We start from the raw sequence: 20,572 nt of genomic DNA on the forward strand, positions 1-20,572 counted from the left end.
AGCTGAGAAGCATCTACCTCCATAGAAATTGTGAATGTTGGTTTTGTTTTTAATATGTTGTCTTTGTCTTGTTCCCCCCTTTCCCTTGTCTTTTGTGAGCCGCCCGGAGTCCTCCGGGAGTGGGCGGCATACAAGACAAATAAATAAATAAATTCAGCCAGTTCGCACCTATTCGGGAGAACCGGTTGGTAACTTTCCAAGCAGTTCAGAGAACCGGTTGTTGGAAGAAATCTTTTGGTTTTTTCCCACTTTACAGGCCTAATTCCTCTAAGGAAGGCAGGAAGTAAACATTCTGGTGTTGTTTCTAGCCTAATCTTTATTGCCCTGCTTACAGAAACTGCTTCTCCAGTTAACCCTTATTACCATTGTAACAACTAAGGCGAAGTGCCCATCGACCTGAGTGACATTGACTTGGCCACGCCCACATGATCACATGACGACCGAGCCCTGCCTACCCAGCTGGACATTAGGGCAGAGAACTGGTTGGTAAATTATTTGAATCCCACCACTGGCATAGATCTCTGGGTGTCGGGAAATCCAACCTTAGCAAGCACAACCAAATGTGGATCATGGGTTGGACTACAGATTCCATAACTCCATAACTGGAGAAAAGAAGGAACTAGTTTCCAACACATACGGCAAGGATCCAGTCACCGAAGGCGGCTTTGTCTTATATGCTGTCCATCTTTTAAATTTCTGCTACTGAATTCCCCATCCCAGTTCCTAAAGATGAATTGCCAATCGACAAATGGCCAGTAGGTGGCAGCCACGAGCTATGGCAAACTCAATCTCTGTGACAACCTGGTGGCCCCCAAGAGTTTTGCAGGATTTTCATCGGTAAAGACTGAAAAGATAAAAATGACAGAATAAACAGAGTTAGAACGGACCTTGGAGGTCCTATAATCCAAGCAGGAGACTCTATATCTATACCATTTTAGATAAACGGTTGTCCAATCTCTTCTTAAAAGCTTCCCACCCACAACTTCTGGAGGCAAAATGTCCCACTGGTTAATTGTTCTCACTGTCAGGAAATTACTCCTTAATTCTAGCTTGATTCTCTCCTTGATCAGTTTCCACCCATTGCTTCTTGTTCTGCCCCCAGGTGCTTTGGAGAATAGCTTGACTCCCTCTTCTTTGTGGCAACCCCTGAGATATTGGAACACGGCTATCATGTCCCCCCTAGTCCTTCTCATCTGAACAGTTACAGAATAAACAGAGTTGGAATTGACCTTAGAGGTCATCTAGTCCAACCCCCTGCTGGAGCAGGAGACCCTGCACCATTTCAGACAGAGGGCTGTCCAGTCTCTTCTTAAAAGCCTCCAGGGATGGAGCACCCACAACTTCCGGAGGCAAGCTGTTCTAACACCAAGCATTCCACCCTCCCGGGTTTTGCACACGGATGGAATAGACTAGAAAATGCATGGAATAGAATAGAATAGAATGGAATGGAATGGAATAAAATATAGAAAATGAATAGAATGGAATATAGAAAATGAATATAGAAATGGAATGGAATGGAAGAAAAGAATATAGAAAATGAATAGAATAGAATATAGAAATGGAATGGAATATAATATAGAAAATGAATAGAAAAGAAAACGAATAGAATAGAATAGATGATAGAAAACGGAACAGAAGAGAAGAAAAATAGAATAGAATTGGAATAGAAATCTTTATTGGCCAAGTGTGATGGGACACAGAAGCAATTTGTCTTTGGTGCAGATGCTCTAAGTATACATAAAGAAAAATAAAATGTTTTTTTTTTTGCAACTCCCCCCCCCCCCCAAATGTCGGGCGAAACTTCACACTTTCTCCGCCGTCACGTGACGCGCACGGAACGGGCACGCGCCAAATTCCAGGATAATTTTGGGGGGGGGGGGTTGGCACGGAACCGTCTTCCTTTGCTGGGGCGGAACGTTCATGCGCCGCCCGCGGTTTCCCAGCCGGCCGCTTTTGCGAACCGGACCATCGCGGCCGGAAGTGGCCGGTCCGTCGGCGCGCCTCCTCCGGGCCGCCATGGTGGAGGAGGCGTCGTCGTCGTCGTCTTCTTCGTCGGCGCTGGATTCGTTCCGCCGCCGCTGGCAAGCCGAGTTGGCCCGAGAAGGTCCGAGGCGGCGTCGGCGGCAGAAGAGCGGCGGGAGCCGGAAGAGGCCTCGGGAAACGGAAGGCGAAGAGCCTCAGCCGGTGCGAAGCTGGGGCGGCTACGGGGGTCTCGTCGGGGGGCTGCTGGAGGAAGCGCCGCCGCCGCTCCAGCGCCTCCTCCGAATATCGCCTGAGGGGGACCCCGGCCCCGCTGCGGAGACCCCCGGAGGCGGAGGAGGAGGAAAGGAGGACCTGCTGGGGCAGCTCATCCGAGACCTGGTATGGGGACTCAAGGCTCCTTTTGGGGGCTTCAGCGGGTTCTCCCCCCCCCATTTTAGATTGAAGGGCCTGGAGCACCCATCCTTCACGGGAACCTCTTTCCCCCACTTGGTGCCCTGCAGGGTGGGTTGGACGACAGAGCCCATGATCCCCCGCCGCTCGTCCCGCTTTTTAGATGACTTTTCGATTGCTGATTCTGCTGGGCCAAAGGAAGGGGTCGACGCCCCCCCCCGTTTTTCCTATTGTGTGGTTTTGTGTTTATGTCTGTGTCTGTCCGTCCACCCATCCATCCATCCTCTAGGCAGGAGGATCAACCTATCTATCTAATCTCTCTCATCTCTCTTTCATGTATGTGTGTGTGTGTGTGTGTGTGTGTGTCTGTCTGTCTGTCTATCTATCTATCTATCTATCTTATCCATCCATCCATCCATCATCTCTCCCCATCCCTCTGTATCTATTATCTATCTATCTATCTATCTATCTATCTATCTATCTATCTATCTATCTATCTATCTATCTATCTATCTATCTATCTTATCATCCATCATCTCTCCCCATCCCTCTGTATCTATCTATCTATCTATCTATCTATCTATCTATCTATCTATCTATCTATCTATCTAATCCATCTATCTAATCCATCCATCTATCCATCATCTCTCCCCATCCCTCTGTATTATCTATCTATCTATCTATCTATCTATCTATCTATCTATCTATCTATCTATCTATCTATCTATCTATCTATCTATCTCTAGTATGTATATCTCTAGTGTGTATGTGTACATATATGTATATATTTATATTATATAATATTAATTATATGATACTATACTAATTAAAAGGATTAAAAAAAACCTATTATTCAGTAACCCTAAATATCAATTAGGACCCCACAACAAAGCAACATGTAGAAACCCACAGTGTAAAATCAAAAGCCTGGCAGATACACATAAGTACTGAAGGAGGAGGAAAAAGGAAAGAAGAAGAAAGAAGGAAAACAGCTGCCCACTCCTGCATTGGGGGGAAAAAACGAACCAAACCTGATCTTCTAAGGCAGGCAGATTTCACTTGGGGTAAGGGATGCTCCCTCCAAAAAGCAGGAGGCTTTGACATACTGTACCATATTTGTTGCCTTTCATTGCTGCATGTGGTCGCCTAGATTTTTAGAGAGGGGGTTAAGATCATGTTCATAACACCATCACCCCAAAATTAATCAAACCCTCCACCCCCCCCACCCCCAAAATCCCTTCACAAGATTAATTGGACTGAGGGAGTAGGGACTGGCACAAAGTCACTAATCACTCCTTGGAATTGGAAAATGACATTGGTGTGAAATCTATTCCTCATTGGCATCTTGTGTTCTTTTTTTTTGCATAAAGTTTTTTTTATTTTTCCCTTTCAAATACAGTATATTTACAAATATGCATTATTGTAAATACTATTAACATTTATCTATTAACCAATAACATTTATCACTATTTTCTTACAAATATAAAAAACTCAGTTGATGTCACTTTCTTATGTCCATGTTATTTTGCAACAACCCTACTCCTTCTGTCTTCTCAACCTCCCTTCTCTGCCTTCTTCTCTCCTTCCTCTTTCCTTCTTCCCCTCTCTTTCCCCCACTCCTCCTCTCTTCTCCTTTTTACCCTCTCTCCTACCATTACTTCCCCTCCCTCACTTCCTCTGCTTTACCCTTTCTCCTTTCCCTCCTCATCCTCCCTCCTTTCCGTTGTTGCCCTTGCTTATTTCCTTTCTCTGATGGGTTCTCGGTGTGTCCTTTTCTGCCTGTATTCCCAGTTACGCTGGGTCTTTCAATAGCCTGCAAGTGAATAGGTTGTGTGGTGTTGGAATTGGAGTGGGGTGGGGAAAAGCCATCTGTTAATTGTAGCTGAGGATGATATGAGCATGGATAATAGGTGGCAAGATGAAGTGAATGGCATTGGCATATGGCTCAAAGATGCCTTTATCTTAGTTACACATTTCCTTGTGCATTAGAAGCATGATTTTTGTGTGATTTGAACCCAGATCTCCCCGGTCCTAATTCTACTACAGAACAGATTAACAGAGTTGGAAGGGACCTTATGGGTCATCTAGTCCAACCCCCTGCTCAAGCAGGAGACCCTACACCATTTCTGACAAATGGCAGTCCAATCTCTTCTTGAAAGTCTCAAGTGATGAAGCCCCCACAACTTCCCAAGGCAACTTCTGTTCCATGGATGGATTGTTCTCACTATCAGAAAATTCCTCCTTATTTCTAGGTTGAATCTCTCCTTGGTCAGCATCCATCCATCATTATTCCTTGTCTGGCTTTCAGATGCTTTGGGAAATAGCTTCAATTTGAAAGCATCATACTTAATGCTTTCACAGTCAAGAATTGTCTCTTATCTCCCCGCCCCGCCCCCTCCAAAAGTATGTACCTTAGCTATAACTCTGATAGATATTTTTTTAACACAATGTGTGCAGTGTTTAAAAGGAGCGTGTTTCTCTCCATTCTGGTTAACTGCACTTTTCTTTCTTTCGCCCCTTCTAAAAAGCCATAGATTAAATTTCTGATGGCAGCGAATTAATCCATTTACCGAACTTGAGTTCCATTAGTGCGCTGATGTGTAAATGTGTGTCTCCAAGGAGCAGAAGCCAATGTTTATCTTTTGGATTTTGTCCATCACATTAAAAAAAGGGGGGGGAGGGGGATATGGAGCTGTTGTAACCAGATAGACCCCCTCCCTCCCGTTCTCTGCATTCTTTTCTTGCATTTTGTGCTAATTGATATTCGGATCTAACAATAGGCATACAATAAAGGTAATGACGCCACTCAGAAATCCTCTGAATTCAAATAACTTATTTCATTCGTGGGCTTATTTGTAGCAGCACCCATGTCTTGGGATGGAGTTTAGTTTTCTCCTTTACTGCTTTTGAATTCTTTTTTCCAGCCATAAGATTTAGAGACAAGAAAGGACAAAGAGATCCGTACCCCAATAAGGTCTAAAGTGGCTTCTTTACATTTGGTTGAATGTGTTGGATAAATATTGATTGTCGTGTGGAAAACATGGATTAGACTTTACATCTCTCAACCCACTCAGAAAAATGGGGCAAAACTCACTTAACCGTCTTGCTTAGCGATGGAGATTTTGGGCTCATTTGTGGTCGTAAATCGAGGACTACCTCGACTTTGCTTTACTCCTGTCTTAAAAATCGGGAAGAAAAAAATGCTTGATTAGAAACCATTAACATTCTTTGTGGGCCAAATCATTGTTAAGATGAATGGAATAGAATAGAATAGAGACAATGAATAGAATAAAACAGAATAGAATAGAATTCTTTATTGGCCAACTGTGATTGGACACACAAGGAATTTGTCTTTGGTGCATATGCTCTCAGTGTACATAAGGAGAATAAAATATATTAATCAAGAATAAAAGATTAGAATAGAATAGAAAATGAGTGGAATAAACTGGAATGGAACAGAACAGAATAGAATAGAATTCTTTATTGGCCAACTGTGATTGGACACACAAGGAATTTGTCTTTGGTGCATAAGCTCTCAGTGTACATAAGGAGAATAAAATATATTAAGAATAAAAGAATAGAATAGAATTAGAATAGAATTCTTTATTGTCCAAGTGTGATTGGACACACAAGGAATTTGTCTTTGGTGCATAAGCTCTCGGTGTACATAAAAAAATACATTCGTCAAGAACCATAAGGTGCAACACTTAATGATAGTCATAGGGTACAAATAAGCAATCAAATCATACTAGGAAACAATCAATATAAATCATGAGGATACGAGCAACAAAGTGACAGTCCTGCAGTCATCAGTGGGAGGAGATGGGTGATAGGAAGGATGAGAAGACTAATAGTAATAGTAATGCAGCCTTGGTCAATAGTTTGACAGTGTTGTGGGAATTAGTTGTTTAGCAGAGAGATGGTGTTTGGGGAAAAACTGTCCTTGTGTCTAGTTGTCTTGGTGTGCAGTGCTCTATAGTGTCGTTTTGAGGGTAGGAGTTGAAACAATTCATGTCCAGGATGCGAGGGGTCTGTAGATATTTTCACAGCCCTCTTTTTGACTCGTGCAGCGTGCAGGTCCTCAATGGAAGGCAGGTTGGTAGCAGGTTGTTTTTTCTGCAGATCTAATTATCCGTTTAAGCCTGTGTCTGTCTTGTTGGGTTGCAGAGCCGAACCAGACAGTTATGGAGGTGCGGATGACAGGCAGAAGCTCTGATACCAGAAGCTGTAAAAGTTTCCACAGGGTCTTCAGAGAAGAGATTTGAGGTTAAATCTTCCCCCTCCAAGGTGAATCCCTTTTTGAAAATCCCTCCAGCCCTGGGGATCCGAAATGCACTTTATTGATTCTCCCTCCTTTAATAAATATTTCAGCAACTTGTGGATGTCGGAAAAATGGATTGAGATATATTCATGCAGCATTTTAAAAAAAAAACAACCAGATTGTTTTGTTAGATTTTGCCCAATTTTAATCTGTTCACCTTTGCAGATCAGGCCTTTGGCAAAACCTGCTACAGGTAGTCCTCAACTTACGACCACAAATGAGCCCAAAATTTTTGCTGCTAAGCAAGACAGTTGTTAAGTGTGTTTTGCCCCATTTGATGACCTTTCTTGCCGCTTGTTGTTAAGTGAATCCCTGTGGTGGTTAAGGTTAGTAACACAGTTGTAAAGTGAATCTGGCTTCCTCTTTGACTTCGCTGGTCAGATGGTCGCAAAGGGGGATCACGGGACACTAGGACCGTCATAAATAGGAGCCAGTTATCAAGCGCCCGGATTTTGATCAAGTGAGCCTGGGGATGCTGCGACGGTCGTTAAGTGTGAAAAATGGTCATAAGTCACTTTTGTCAGTGCTGTTGTAACTGAACAAACGGTTGTAAGTCAAGGACTAAAAGGTAAAGGTTCGCCTTACACATGTGTGCTAGTCGTTCCCGACTCCAGGGGGCGCTGCTCATCTCCGTTTCAATGCCAAAGAGCCAGCGCTGTCCGAAGACGTCTCTGTGGTCATGTGGCCAGCATAACTCAACACCGAAGGCGCACGGACTGCTGTTCCCTTCCCACCAAAGGTGGTTCCTATTTTTCTACTTGCATTTTTTAACGTGCTTTCGAACTGCTAGGTTGGCAGAAGCTGGGAGAAATAACGGGAGCTCATTCCGTTACGCGGCTCTAGGGATTCGAACCGCTGAACTGTCAACCTTTCTGATCGACAAGCTCAGTGTCTTAGCCACTGAGCCACAGCATCCCTATAAGTCAAGGACTACCTGTATATTAAAGTGTAGCAAATTCTCTAAAGTTATCATCACACCTGGTTAAATGTTAATGATGAAAAAAGTTGGTATAATTTGAGGTGGTATTACAGCCGGATATGTCACAGCAAGGAGAATTGGGCGTGTAAGTAAGTAAACAGAATGGGCTGGCTCATACGTAAGGCTCATCTTCAGATAGAGGGTCTTTTTAACAGGATAACAGAGTGGAAAGGGACCTCAGAGATCTTCTAGTCCAACCCCCTGCTCAAGCAGGAGTCCTCCAAGGTCCCTTCTCACTCTGTTTATTTCCACTTTTCAGGCTAGGCAATTGGAGTTGCGTTCTTCTCCAAAATATTCAATCAAAAAGGGGAACAAGAGAAATCACGCATATAACAGAATAACAAAAGAGTTGGAAGGGACCTTGGAGGTCTTCTAGTCCAACCCCTTGCTCAAGCAAGAGACCCTGTATCATTCCAGACAAAGAGCTATCCAATCTCTTCTTGAAGACCTCCAGTATTGGGGCACCCACAACTTTTTTAAAAAGTTTTTATTTTATTTTAATTTAAACAATCCATCTTCCATTAAACTGTGTCGTCTGGGTACAAATATTTTGTGCAAACAATTAAAATTTAGGATCATATTCATTGTTTAATCTATTCCTAGCTTAATACCAATACCTTAAAATGTCTAATACCATAACAATCCTCTCCATGATTTATTTAGCTCTATTAATTATATTCTTTTGCTACATTTTCTATATTTTACACAACAGGGGCACCCACAACTTCTGAAGACAAGCCCTTCCAGTGGTTTATTGTTCTCACTTTCGGGAAATTTCTCATTTCTAGGTTTGCTTCTCTCCTTGATTAGTTTCCCTCCATGGCTTCCATCCACCCCTTCCTTCAGATGCTTTGGAGAATAGATTGATCCTCTCTTCTTTGTGGCAGCCCCTCTCCCCCAAATATTGGAACACTGGTATCATGTCACACACCCCTCCCCCAGCTAACCCCAATTTAACCATCACTTAGTTCCCATTTGCACATTTGCAAGCAATGAAATAAAACCTCTCTTTTTTCCTTTGCTTCTTTTCAGAACGAAATCAACGAAGTTCCCTTCTTTGACGTCCAGTTGCCTTACGAATTGGCGTTGAAAATATTTCAGTCCCTTGGCAGACTAGAGCTGGGCAGGTGTGCTCAGGTAAGCCTCACTCTGCTCCCGGTGGCAAATTCAGCAAGACGTAATAGAAGGGGAAAAAACAACGCAACTGAGCGGTGAGAGAGAAAGAGAAGGAGAGAGAGAGGAAGAGAGAGGGAGAATGAGAGAGGGAAAGAGAAAGAGGAAAATGAGAGAAAGAGAGAGAAGGAGGGAGGGAGGGAGAGAGAGAGAGAGAGAGAGAGAGAGAGAGAGAGAGAAACGAAACAAATTGTTTGTTTGGCCTTCAAATTATCATTGGAGCTGTAACTTCATTTGACATGTTTTAGCCCTGGAGAATTTCCACTCCTCCCCCTCTTCTCCTCTCTTTCCTAAGATAAACAGAAAATGAAAAATTCTCTCATACATATGCAGGAATTTTGCATTTTTATGTGACCGGTTCAGCCTTTGCAGTTTATATCATGGGGTGAAATAATTGCAAAAAAGTCATTTGTCCCCCCCACAATCCCATCGCACCCTCCGTGCCAGCTTCTCAATGAAAGTATTCCTGGTAGAAGGACGTTCAACTTTTAAGCACATCCAGTGAAGGGAAATCGGATCTTCTGTCAAACTCTTTTCATCGCTAAGATTTTCCTAGCATTTGGCCAGAAATGTTTTTCCTGTCACTCTTATTCTGGTTTCTGGGATGATGAGGGATTCCGGTTTTTCTTAAACGATAGGAATCCCCGCGGATTTAATTCCGTTGGTAATTTCTGGCTATAGGGCCATGATGGCAAGTCTATGGCACGCATGCCCCAAGTGGCTTTCCCTGTTTGTCTTCTGGGTTTCTGGCACGCACAATCAGCTGTCCGAGCGCACGGCAGTGCCAAAAACCGGGATGCGCATGCTGATTGTTGGGTGCCCATGCGTGCTTCTGGAGCATGATCCCTTCGTGTGCGCCGCAGTGCCGAAAACTGGCCTGTGCAGATAACAGACTCAATCATTCCTCTGTAGAACAGAATCAGCAGCTCTTAGGGCAGTTTGAGCTTCCTGAGTTGGCACACAGAAGTGTAACAATTCTAAATGTTTATAGCAATCTTAAATGAGTAACACTCCCCAGTCTTTTTCTGACTGTAATAATCCTAAATGGGTTTTTTCCCCCAAGAAAAATAATAATAAACTACTGTTGGTATAAATCTTGGTAACCAAGATTTCCTTGGATCATTCCAGATGTAAATCCTAGAATGAGGATCAAAGCATGTGACGCAAAAAGGGGGGGGGGGGAATGATAAAATATTTGCTTTTATAGGTTTGGGTTCTGTTTCCTTAGATTGAGAATGTTTTCCTACTGTACCAATTGTCTTTTCCCCTGTTTCCCCAAAAATAAGACTGGGTCTTCTATTAATGTTTGCTCCAAAAACACATTAGGGATTACGTTCTGTTTAGGTCCTGTTGTCGAGGAAATAAAATACTAAATGCATCCTTCTGATTGAAGATCTTAACTGGGTCTTATTTTTGAGGATAGGGCTTATAAGCATCCTGAACAATCATGCTAATCATGCTTATTTTCCAGTTGGGTCTTACCGGGTCCAGAGGATAGCTGTGCCTCTTATCAACCTTCTTAGTTTCCCAAAACGTTGTTTCTTCTTCTTCTTCTTCTTCTTCTTCTTCTTCTTCTTCTTCTTCTTCTTCTTCTTCTTCTTCTTCTTCTTCTTCTTCTTCTTCTTCTTCTTCTTCTTCTTCTTCTTCTTCTTCTCCTCCTCCTCCTCCTCCTCCTCTTCCTCCTCCTCCTTCTCTCCCTCCTCCTCCTCCTCCTCTCCCTCCTCCCCCTCCTCCTTCTCCTCTTCTTCTTCTTCTCCTCCTCCTCCTCCTCCTCCTCCGTGTGTTCCTTTGGAAATGGCTTTTATCGTACCCTACAAGGACAATGCCTGCAGAAGCGGGTCCCTGGATAATTTGGGAGATGGTAGAGGGCCAAGCCAAAGAGCTAGGTTTTTTACAAGGCTTTTGAAGTGAGAGATGAGGTAAGGCAAAGTGAGCTCTCAACCCACTTCCAAAGCGGATCCAGTAAAGAGCGAAGCCGTAAATATGAAGGCTGACTTCATTTTTCTCTCGGTGGCTTTTGATTTTATATTCTCTATCTATATCTATATCTATCATCTATCTATCTATCTATCTATCTATCTATCTATCTATCTATCTATCTATCTATCTATCTATCTATCTATGTTGCATTTGTGCTGATAAATGATTTGTGCTGATTTGTGCCCTTCCCTTTTTAAGTTGTAAGCCGCCCTGAGTCCCCCCAGGGAAAAGGGCAGCATATAAATTTAATAAAATACTAAATACTAAATACAAAATAAAGGGAGATAGTATAGATCTATTTCAAGCTATTTAGCTCTCATCAGTTAGCCATACCCTTACTGGGAATCGAACCTGGGCTGTATTATATATTAGGCAGTTATATTATCCACTAAGCCACAGGCTCTCCTCCTTTATCAGCTAAGCCAGGGAAATAGGTATGTATTGTGTCACAACCCCTAGTATGGCCAAATATATATCAGCAAATATATGCTGATAAAGAAGGAGAGCCTGTGGCTTAGTGGCTAATATAACTGCCTAATATGTAATACAGCCCAGGTTCGATTCCCAGTAAGGGTATGGCTAGCTGTTGAGAGCTAAATAGCTTGAAATAGATCTATACTAGTCTCCCTTTATTTATTTATCAGCACAAATGCAACACAAATGTATCAAGGCAACATAAAAAATGGCTTTCTGCTTGGATGGCTCCCAGAGTGAGCCGATAGACAGAAAAGGGAAGCAGTATGTTCCCTCCCCTATTTGGGCATACCAGGGGTTGTGATACACACACACACACACACACACACACACACACAAACACACACAAATTGGAAAGACGGCATCGTTCTTTGACTAAGTAGAAGGCTCTGCTGTCTTTTCATTGCCTTTGTCAAGGATTTTTATATTTTTGTATTTTTTTAAAAGATCGTTTAGCAGCGTTCATAAAACTCTGCTAGTTAATGGGACTGGTTAGCTTAGCAGAAGAGCCCCCCGGAGAGAGAGAGTGAGTTTTTAAGCTTGGATAGTTGCCAAAGTGACAACTGACTGATAGTTTAAAAAAGAAAAGAAAAGCTCTCCAGAAAATAACTCCGCTCTTCAAAATCTGCAGAATTGAACTGAGATTGTTACACAAAAGAGAAATGACACAGCCCCGTGCCTCCTTCCTGGCCAGCGTCAATCCCCTGTTTAAGCTACATCTTTGTTGTTGGGGAGAGAGCAAAGAAAAGCTTCTATTCACATATTGGGTATGTCTAGTTTGATGAAAAGAAGGACCAGGGGAGAAATGATAGCAGTGTTCCAATATCTCAGGGGCTGCCCCAAAGAAGATGGAGTCAAGCTATTCTCCAGAGGACTTGAATGCAGGACAAGAAGCAATGGGTAGAAACTAATCAAGGAGAGAAGCAACAGAACTGTGGAGGAATTTCCTGACAGTTAGAACAATTAACCGGTGAAACAGAAGTTGCCTCCAGAAGTTGTGAATGCTCCAACACTGGAAGTTTTTAAGAAGAGATTGGATAGCCCTTTGTCTGGAATGATACAGGGTCTCCTGCTTGAGCAAGGAGTTGGACTAGAAGACCTCCAAGGTCCCTTCCAACTCTTCTGTTATATGCGTGATTTCTCTTGTTCCCCTTTTTGATTGAAGATTTTGGAGAATGGAGCAATGGAGAGGAACACAACTCCAACCGTCTAGCTTGAAAAGTGCAAATAGAGTGGGAAGGGACCTCGGAGGTCTCCTGCTTGAGGGTTGGACTAGAAGACCTCCGAGGTCCCTTCCCACTCTGTTACCCTGTTAAAAAGACACTCTATTTAAAGATGAGGCTTACGTATGAGCCAGCCCATTCTGTTTACTTACTTACGAGCCCAATTCTCCTTGGATAACCATTTGTCTGAAGCGGTGTAGGGTTTCCCGCCTAAGCAGGGGGTTGGACTAGAAGACCTCCGAGGAACCTTCCAACTCTGTTATTCTAATTCTAGCCAGGGGGCGTGGGGGCTCTTTCAAGCCTTTTGGCACTGAACTCTCACCTGTTGTTCGCCTCCAGCAGCCGCTCCTGGCTTTGGGTTGGCGCCAAAGGCGTGCGCCCGCCCGCATTAAATAGAGCCGCTCACGGCAGCGTACAAAAGCGCTTAAGACACTTTCCATTAGGGCTGTTTGTGTGTGTGGTGTTTTTTTGTTTTTGCAGCTGCTCTCCTCACTTGAGGAAGCCGCCATCGGCTGGGCTCTGCCAGTTTCTAGCCTCTTAATGGGCCATTTCAACTTGGAGGCGTCCTCAGAAATTTCAGCCGGATAAAGCCCGCGGGGCTTGAGAGTAACCTGATTAAAATCACAGCGGGGAATATATATATATATATATATAATCCCAACCTTGCTTTATTCGTCCCCTCCTTTCCATGACCCGGTCCTTTGATGGGGGTTTCTTAAAAAGAGCTTAAATTTGCCCTCCCGCCCCCCCAAAAGAAGAAGCAGTGACTTAAAAATTATTTCTCCGTTCTCCTTTACTTCCGAACGAGCCGCAGTTGGCAAATCCTTTTTATTTTTAGTTTGCCACGGAGTTTATAAATCTCAGCAAATCACCTCCCCTGTGGAAACTGGGCACGAGAGCCTCTCCTTTTAAACACTCTGAGTATTTTAACTCCTGCCAAACAGCTGCCTCTTTGCATATGGCAGCCCCGTCTTTTAAAGCACTCGCCCGCCGCCACAGCCCACAACAAGGAGAAACAGACGGTGTCGAACGTTGCCACTCTGAAAAACGTGTTGTTGTTGTTGTTGTGAAAAGTGCTGGGGTTTCCCTGAATGTCCAGAGCTGGCATGGTTTTGGGAAAGTAGAACCACGGCCATTGCGACCACGAAGGTATATGGAACGGTGGAGTATTTTGCTCTCAGTGGAACGGGGAGTGTTTTCTATACATCAAGCTACCGTATATTTTGGACTATAAGACGCACCTAAATTTACAGGAGGAAAACGAGAAAAAATAGTTTTTGGCCACCACGTCGCGTTTTCGTCCTCCCCACCACCCGCCCTCCGAAGCACTCTCCAGCGCCCCGCATGGCCCATTTAAGCCAAAAAAACGGGCCCATTTTTGGCCAACTTGGGAGTAGCAGTTGGCTTGGGAGCCCAAAAACTGGCCCCCTTTTTGGTAAAAATGGTCCCGTTTTTGGCAAAAGCAGGATGTGCAGAGCACTGCGGATTACGTCTGCGTGCCGGGGAGGGCAAATGTGTGACGCACAGAGAAATCGGGAGGCCAAAAACACCCGTATTCGGTCTATAATATGCACCTACATTTTCACCCCCTTTTGGGGTGGGGGAAGGTGCGTCTTATACTCCGAAAAATACGGAGGATCGAGAGAGACTTTTTGGTGTTGTGGTTAAACTGTCAGACTACAAACTGGGAGGTGGTGAGTTCTGGTTCTCCTTAAGGCAAAAGGCAACTGGGTGACCTGGGACCAGTCTCTCTCTCTCTCAGCCCTGCGGTCAAGTCGGGGCAGTCACACGACTGACCTGTTTTATGACTGTTACGGCTTCCAGCCTCTGTTACGGTTGTATCTCGAGGACTACCTGTACATATGTCCAGCTGGGACCTGTTGGGAAAGCATCTTCCCCCACCCCGCACCCCAGGTGCTCATTTCTTATTTGCAAGGAAAGTTCTCTCTCTCTTTTTTTTTTCTTTCTCCTTCCCCTCTCCCTTCCTCCCTCTTTCTTCTCCCTCCTTCCTCTTCTTTTTTCTCTCTCTCTGTTTCCCCTCTCCCTTCCTCCCTCTCTATTCTCCTTCTTTCCTCCCTCCCTCTTCTTTTCTCTCTCTCTTTCCTTCCTCCTTCCTTCCTTCCTTTCTTTCTTTCTTCCCCTCTCCCTTCCTCCCTTTCTCTTCTCCTTCCTTCCTCTTCTCTCTCTCTTCTCTCTCTCTTTCCCCTCTCCCTTCCTCCCTCTTTTTTCTCCTTCTTTCCTCCCTCCCCCTTCTTTTCTCTCTCTTTCTTTCCTCCTTCCTTCCTTCCTTCCTTTCTCCTTCCCCTCTCCCTTCCTCCCTCTTTCTTCTCCTTCCTTCCTCTTCTTTTTTCTCTCCTCTCTCTCTCTCTTTCCCCTCTCCCTCCCTCCCTCCCTCTCTATTCTCCTCCTTTCCTCCCTCCCTCCCTCTTCCTTTCCCTCTCTCTCTCCTCTCTTCCCCCCAACCCAACAAGGATGTAATTATTGTGAGAGATTAAAAATGTCATGTTTTACCTGCAGGCTTCAGTCTGTTTCACATTGCTATCTCATTAGGCCGTAAACGTCGAGCGAGCCATTGTGCTGGGGAAGGAGGCTGCCTCGCTCCCTTCGTTTGCATAACCGAGATTTTCATAGCAACACTTCACGTCTCCGGCTTTTCCGTCTTCGTAACCAGAGGCAACCAATCTCCAGCCTTTTGAGTGTCACTCTGCAGACTGGCCCATCTCTGCCCCTGGCACTGGCCTTCGCTGTGTTTACGTGCCTTTATTATTCACATGGTTATTTTTTTTTTTTTTTTGAGAAAAGTAGGGGGAAAATACACTTCTGGGCTTGTTTTGAGTTTTTTTTTTGTATGTGTGCTCTTCTGCAGAGTTTTTCAGCACTGATTATTTTGGAGCTGTTTGGAAATTGGCTTCCCTGAGATGTTTTTTCCCTCCTCCCCCCCCCCCCCCCTGGCTATTCTGCCTTTAAAATGTAAATAAATTGGAATTTAAGAATTCAGTGAGACGTGGGTATCTTCAGTAATTCAGTGAGATGTGGGTATCTTTGAGTGAATAGCGTTGAATCTTTAACTTTTGGGAGCAGAAAGAAAGTGTGTCCAGGATTTGCATCTCTGGTCTTGGCGATGCCATTGATGTTTTACCAAGAAAGGAGAATATTTGTAACTCAGGGTTGAAATGAGGGGTCCTTCCTTCGTGCTCTCTAAAATTGGTTGTTTTCTTGCAGATGTTTCATGATCCAACTAGGTAACATACATTTAACAGTGTTTCAATCTTATTTTAATACTAGCTGGATACCCATGCTTCGCGACGGAACTATGTGATCAGGCAATGCAGGAGAAATCTGGTTAACTCTGGTTCAATCCTTTGGCTCAGTGGCGGTCGTTGATTGAAACACATAAGGGAATATCGCTCCCTCCGCCTTGAGCCCAGAAGCCATTCCATAGGTGGAAGGCATAGACATTTTGGTGAGGTACCGACGTTTAGTACTGTAAGGAGCCCCAGATCGCTCCTTATAGTACTAAAGTGAGTGAAGGAGTGGAATGTCTGCCAGTTTGAACTGACGTAATGGAATGTGAGGCAACTGGCAGTTAGAACAGAGTTCTTTTCAGGTGGGGAGGGGGAGTAGAACCCCTTAGCATCAGAATGTGTTTACTGTAGAAGAAATACTAATGTTCTGATGGTCATTTTGAAAAATCCTTTCTTAGCTAGCACCCAGAAGCCAAGAGGAACATACATGCCAAATTTCAATTTTGTAGGCTTTATGATTCTGAAGATTTCGTGATGAGTGGTAGATATAGATAAATAGATAGATAGATAGATAGATAGATAGATAGATAGATAGATAGATAGATAGATAGATATAGATGATATAGATATAGATAGATAGATAGAGATAGAGATAGATAGAGATAGAGATAGATAGATATAGAGATAGATAGATAGATAGATAGATAGATAGATAGATAGATAGATAGATATGGATAGATAGATAGATGATAGATAGATAGATAGATAGATAGATAGATAGATAGATAGATGAGAGAGAGAGATATTTAGATAGATATAGATATAGATAGATAGAGATAGAGCGAGATAGATAGATAGATAGATGATTGATAGATGATAGATAGATAGATGATAGATAGATGAGAGAGAGAGAGAGAGAAAGAAAGAAATAGATTAATGCAGGACCTGTTTTGAAGTGATACACATCATAGTCATTGAGAACATCATGTTTATTTGTCCCGTCTCTCCCCCCCCCCCCCCAATGAGAGAATTCTCAGCCATGAGCATTTGTCCTACTTTTAGGTGAGCCGAACATGGAAGATACTGGCGGAAGACCAAGTCCTGTGGTTCCGGCTTTGTCAACAGGAAGGTTATCTGTCGGACAGTCAAATCTCGGACTTCCCCTGTTGGAAACAGACTCTCCGGGAATGTCGGGAAAAGGAGCAGACTCTGCGAACCAACTGGAAAGTAAGGGAGAAGAACTTCTCAATACAATACAATACAATATCAGAGTTGGAAGGGACCTTGGAGGTCTTCTAGTCCAACCCCCTGCCTAGGCAGGAAACCCTACACCTCTTCAGACAAATGGTTATCCAACATCTTCTTAAAAACTTCCAGTGTTGGGGCATTCACAACTTCTGGACGTAGGTTGTTCCACTGGTTAATTGTCCTCACTGTCAGGCAATTTCTCCTCAGTTCTAAGTTGCTTCTCTCCTTGATTAGTTTCCACCCATTGCTTCTTGTCCTACCCTCAGGTGCTTTGGAGAATAGTTTGCCTCCCTCTTCTTTGTGGCAGACCCTGAGATATTGGAAGGCTGCTATCATGTCTCCCCTAGTCCTTCTTTTCATTAAACTAGACATACCCAGTTCCTGCAACCATTCTTCATATGTTTTAGCCTCCAGTCCCCTCATCCTCTTTGTTGGTCTTCTATGCACCCTTTCTAGATTCTCCGCATTTGATACACCCTATAACTTCTCATTTGATACACCCTATAACTCCCGTGGACCAGATACAACCCGCCGAAGCTATCAACCCAGCCCCTGCGGGACTACGAGACTGCCCTGCCCACATTTCCCCACCTACCTGTCGGCCCCCACCCACCTTCTGGAGGGCAAAGAGACAAAAAACGGGACTCAAGGAGGCCTCAGGAGGCCAAGAAATGGGCCCATTTTTGGCAGAGAGAGAGAGAGAGAGAGAGAGAAACACACACACACACACACACACACACACACACGTCCTTCACACACAACCCAAGATAGCCACTTCTCTTCACTAACTTACTTTCTACCCCCAGGAGAATAACAATGTTTAATTTGTGTGTATTGTTTAATGGACTGCTAAATTGGCCACGTCCACCCAGTCGCATGACCATCGAGCCGTGCCCACCCAGCCGGTCCGTCCGTCCCCCAAGCAATCTGAGGGATCGTGAGTTGGCCCCCATTTAAAAAGTTTGAGGGCCCCTGCCCTATAAGTTGTTCAAGAGAGATCCAACCTAGAAATAAGGAGAGATTTCCCAACAGTGAGAACAATTCATCAGTGGAACAGCTTGCCTCCAGAAGTTGTGAATGCTCCAACACTGGAAGTTTCCGAAAACAGATTGGACAGCCATTTGACCAGGATGGTTTAAATTCTCCTGCCTTGAGCAGGGAATTGGATTGGAGACCTCCCGGACCCTTTCAAGCCTATAGCAATAGCACTTAGGCTTATATACTGCTTCACTGTGCTTTACAACCCTCTGAGTGGATTATAGAGTCAGCCTCTTGCCCCCAAACAATCAGGGTCCTCATTTTACTGACCTCGGAAGGGTGGAAGGCTGAGTCAACCTTGAGCTGGTGAGAATCAAACTACTGGAAATTGGCAGAGTTACCCTGCACTACTGCATTCTGACCACTGCCCATCACAGTTGAGAGACAGACAGACAGACAAACAAATGGATAGATATAGATAATAGATATGATAGATGATAGATAGATAGATAGATAGATAGATAGATAGATAGATAGATAGATAGATAGATAGATACTATAGATAGAGAAAGAGAGAGAGAGACAGACAAATGGATAGATATAGATAATATATATGATAGATGTGATAGATAGATAGATGATAGATAGATAGATAGATAGATGATAGATAGATAGATAGATAGATAGATAGATAGATAGATAGATAGATAGATAGATGATAGATACATAGATAGAGATGATAGATACATAGATACATAGATACATAGATAGATACATAGATAGATACTATAGATAGAAAGAGAGAGAGACAAAGATAGACAGATGGATATAGATAATAGATATGATAGATAGATAGATAGACAGACAGACAGACAGACAGATAGATAGATAGATGTGAGATAGATAGATGATAGATGATAGATAGATGATAGATAGATAGATAGATAAATACTATAGATAGAGAGAAAGAGAGAGAGATAGAGACAGACAGATGGATAGATATAGATAATAGATATGATATATTGATAGCTAGAGAGAGAGACAGAGACAGACAGACGTACGGATAGATATAGATAATAGATATGATATATTGATAGATAGATGATAGATAAATAGATACTATAGATAGAGAGCAAGATACCAAGACAGAAAGATGGATAGATATAGATAATAGATATAATAGACTGACAGATAGACAGAGAAAGAGATGATAGATACTGTAGATAGATAGAGACACAGACAGACAGATGGATAGATATAGATAATAGATGTGATAGATAGATAGATAGATAGATAGATACTGTAGATATATAGAGAAAGACAGACAGACAGAGCAATATCCCTTAGTCTTATGTACCACTTCACAGTGCTGTCCAGCCCTCTCTAGGCAGCTTACAGAGTCAGCCTCTTGACCCCCAACAATCTGGGTCCTCATTTTACTCACCTCAGAAGGACAACAGGCTGAGTCGATCTTGAGGTGCTGGGATACCACTTGGATGTCCAAAGCCACAGTCCTGGGGAGGCAGATTTGCAGGGGAAAGGTTCCCAGCCCGCAGCATAGCAAAAACCAGGCCGCGCATAGAGACGAAGCCCCACCCGTGGGATGCAGGCAACATGCGCAACCACAACCCTCCGGTCCACAGAAAAACCCTCTCACCATGGAACCGGTCCCTGCTGCCCAAAAGTCGGGGGACGGCTATTGTGGGGGACGTGAGGGGCTAAGACCAAACCCACAGCTTTTCCTTCTCTTGCTCCGCAGAACCGTGTCGGGGTTATAAGGCAGTTGCAGCACGAAGTCGGGAAAATTCTGTGCGATGTGCATTCCCGCAACGGAGTGGTCATTGCTGGGTGAGTGTGGGGCCCAGAGCTAGAATTCTTCCCTCTCCTCTTGTGACCGTTTGGGGTCCAGAGAGTAGAATGGGAATCGACAAAGCTGTTGCGTTAGGTGGATTCTCCAGCTACGATCCCTAACAGAGTGAAGGGCATATGGGAGAAACTGCAGACTTTGGACAGGACATCTAGATCTATAAAGGCACGTTAAGGAATTAGGTAAAAGGTAAAGGTTCCCTCGCACACAGTGGTGGGTTTCAAAATTTTGTAGAACCTCTTCTGTAGGTGTGGCCTGCTTTGTGGGAGTGGCTTGCATGTGACCGGGTGGGAGTGGCTTACCAGCCATGTGACCGGGTGGGAGTGGCTTGCCAGCCATGTGACCGGGTGGGCGTGGCCAACTTGTAAAATGTGGTGAAACTCAACAACGGTCTTGCTTAGCAACCAAAATGTTGACTCAGAAACTCTGGCATTTGAAGCGCGCAAGTCTTAAAGTTGTCAAGTTACAAGACCCTTGCACCCCTAACCCTTTAGAGGAAAAAAACCTCAGGGGTGTTCAAACTTGACAGCTTTAAGACTTGTGGACTTCAACTCCCAGAATTCCTCCTCTTGCTCTTCGTCTTGATGATGTGCGGACGGGTGGGGGGGCGGGAGCTGGAACCGGTTCTAAATGGCACTGAAGGTTTGTGAAACCTCTTCTATAGAAGAGGTTAGAACTGGCAGGAACCCACCTTTGCTCGCATATATGTGC

General features: G+C 43.9%; 1 protein-coding gene across 1 annotated transcript in view; it reads left to right on the forward strand.

Annotated features, from left to right (window-relative positions):
• The first annotated feature begins 1,988 nt into the window (after positions 1-1,988).
• The window catches only part of FBXW8 (F-box and WD repeat domain containing 8), an 82,283-nt gene continuing 63,699 nt past the window's right edge, over positions 1,989-20,572 (forward strand). The window contains exons 1-4 of the mRNA XM_087705671.1: positions 1,989-2,361; positions 8,706-8,810; positions 16,831-16,995; positions 19,754-19,842. Of these exons, the coding sequence (XP_087561797.1) occupies positions 2,017-2,361; positions 8,706-8,810; positions 16,831-16,995; positions 19,754-19,842 (704 nt within the window). The 5' untranslated portion in view covers positions 1,989-2,016. The remainder of the gene's footprint in view (positions 2,362-8,705; positions 8,811-16,830; positions 16,996-19,753; positions 19,843-20,572) is intronic.

The sequence above is a fragment of the Thamnophis sirtalis genome, unplaced genomic scaffold (assembly GCF_051295495.1).
Source record: "Thamnophis sirtalis isolate CommonGarterSnake01/CBP01778 unplaced genomic scaffold, rThaSir2_p1.2 scaffold_2, whole genome shotgun sequence".
NCBI classification, from domain to species: domain Eukaryota; kingdom Metazoa; phylum Chordata; class Lepidosauria; order Squamata; family Natricidae; genus Thamnophis; species Thamnophis sirtalis.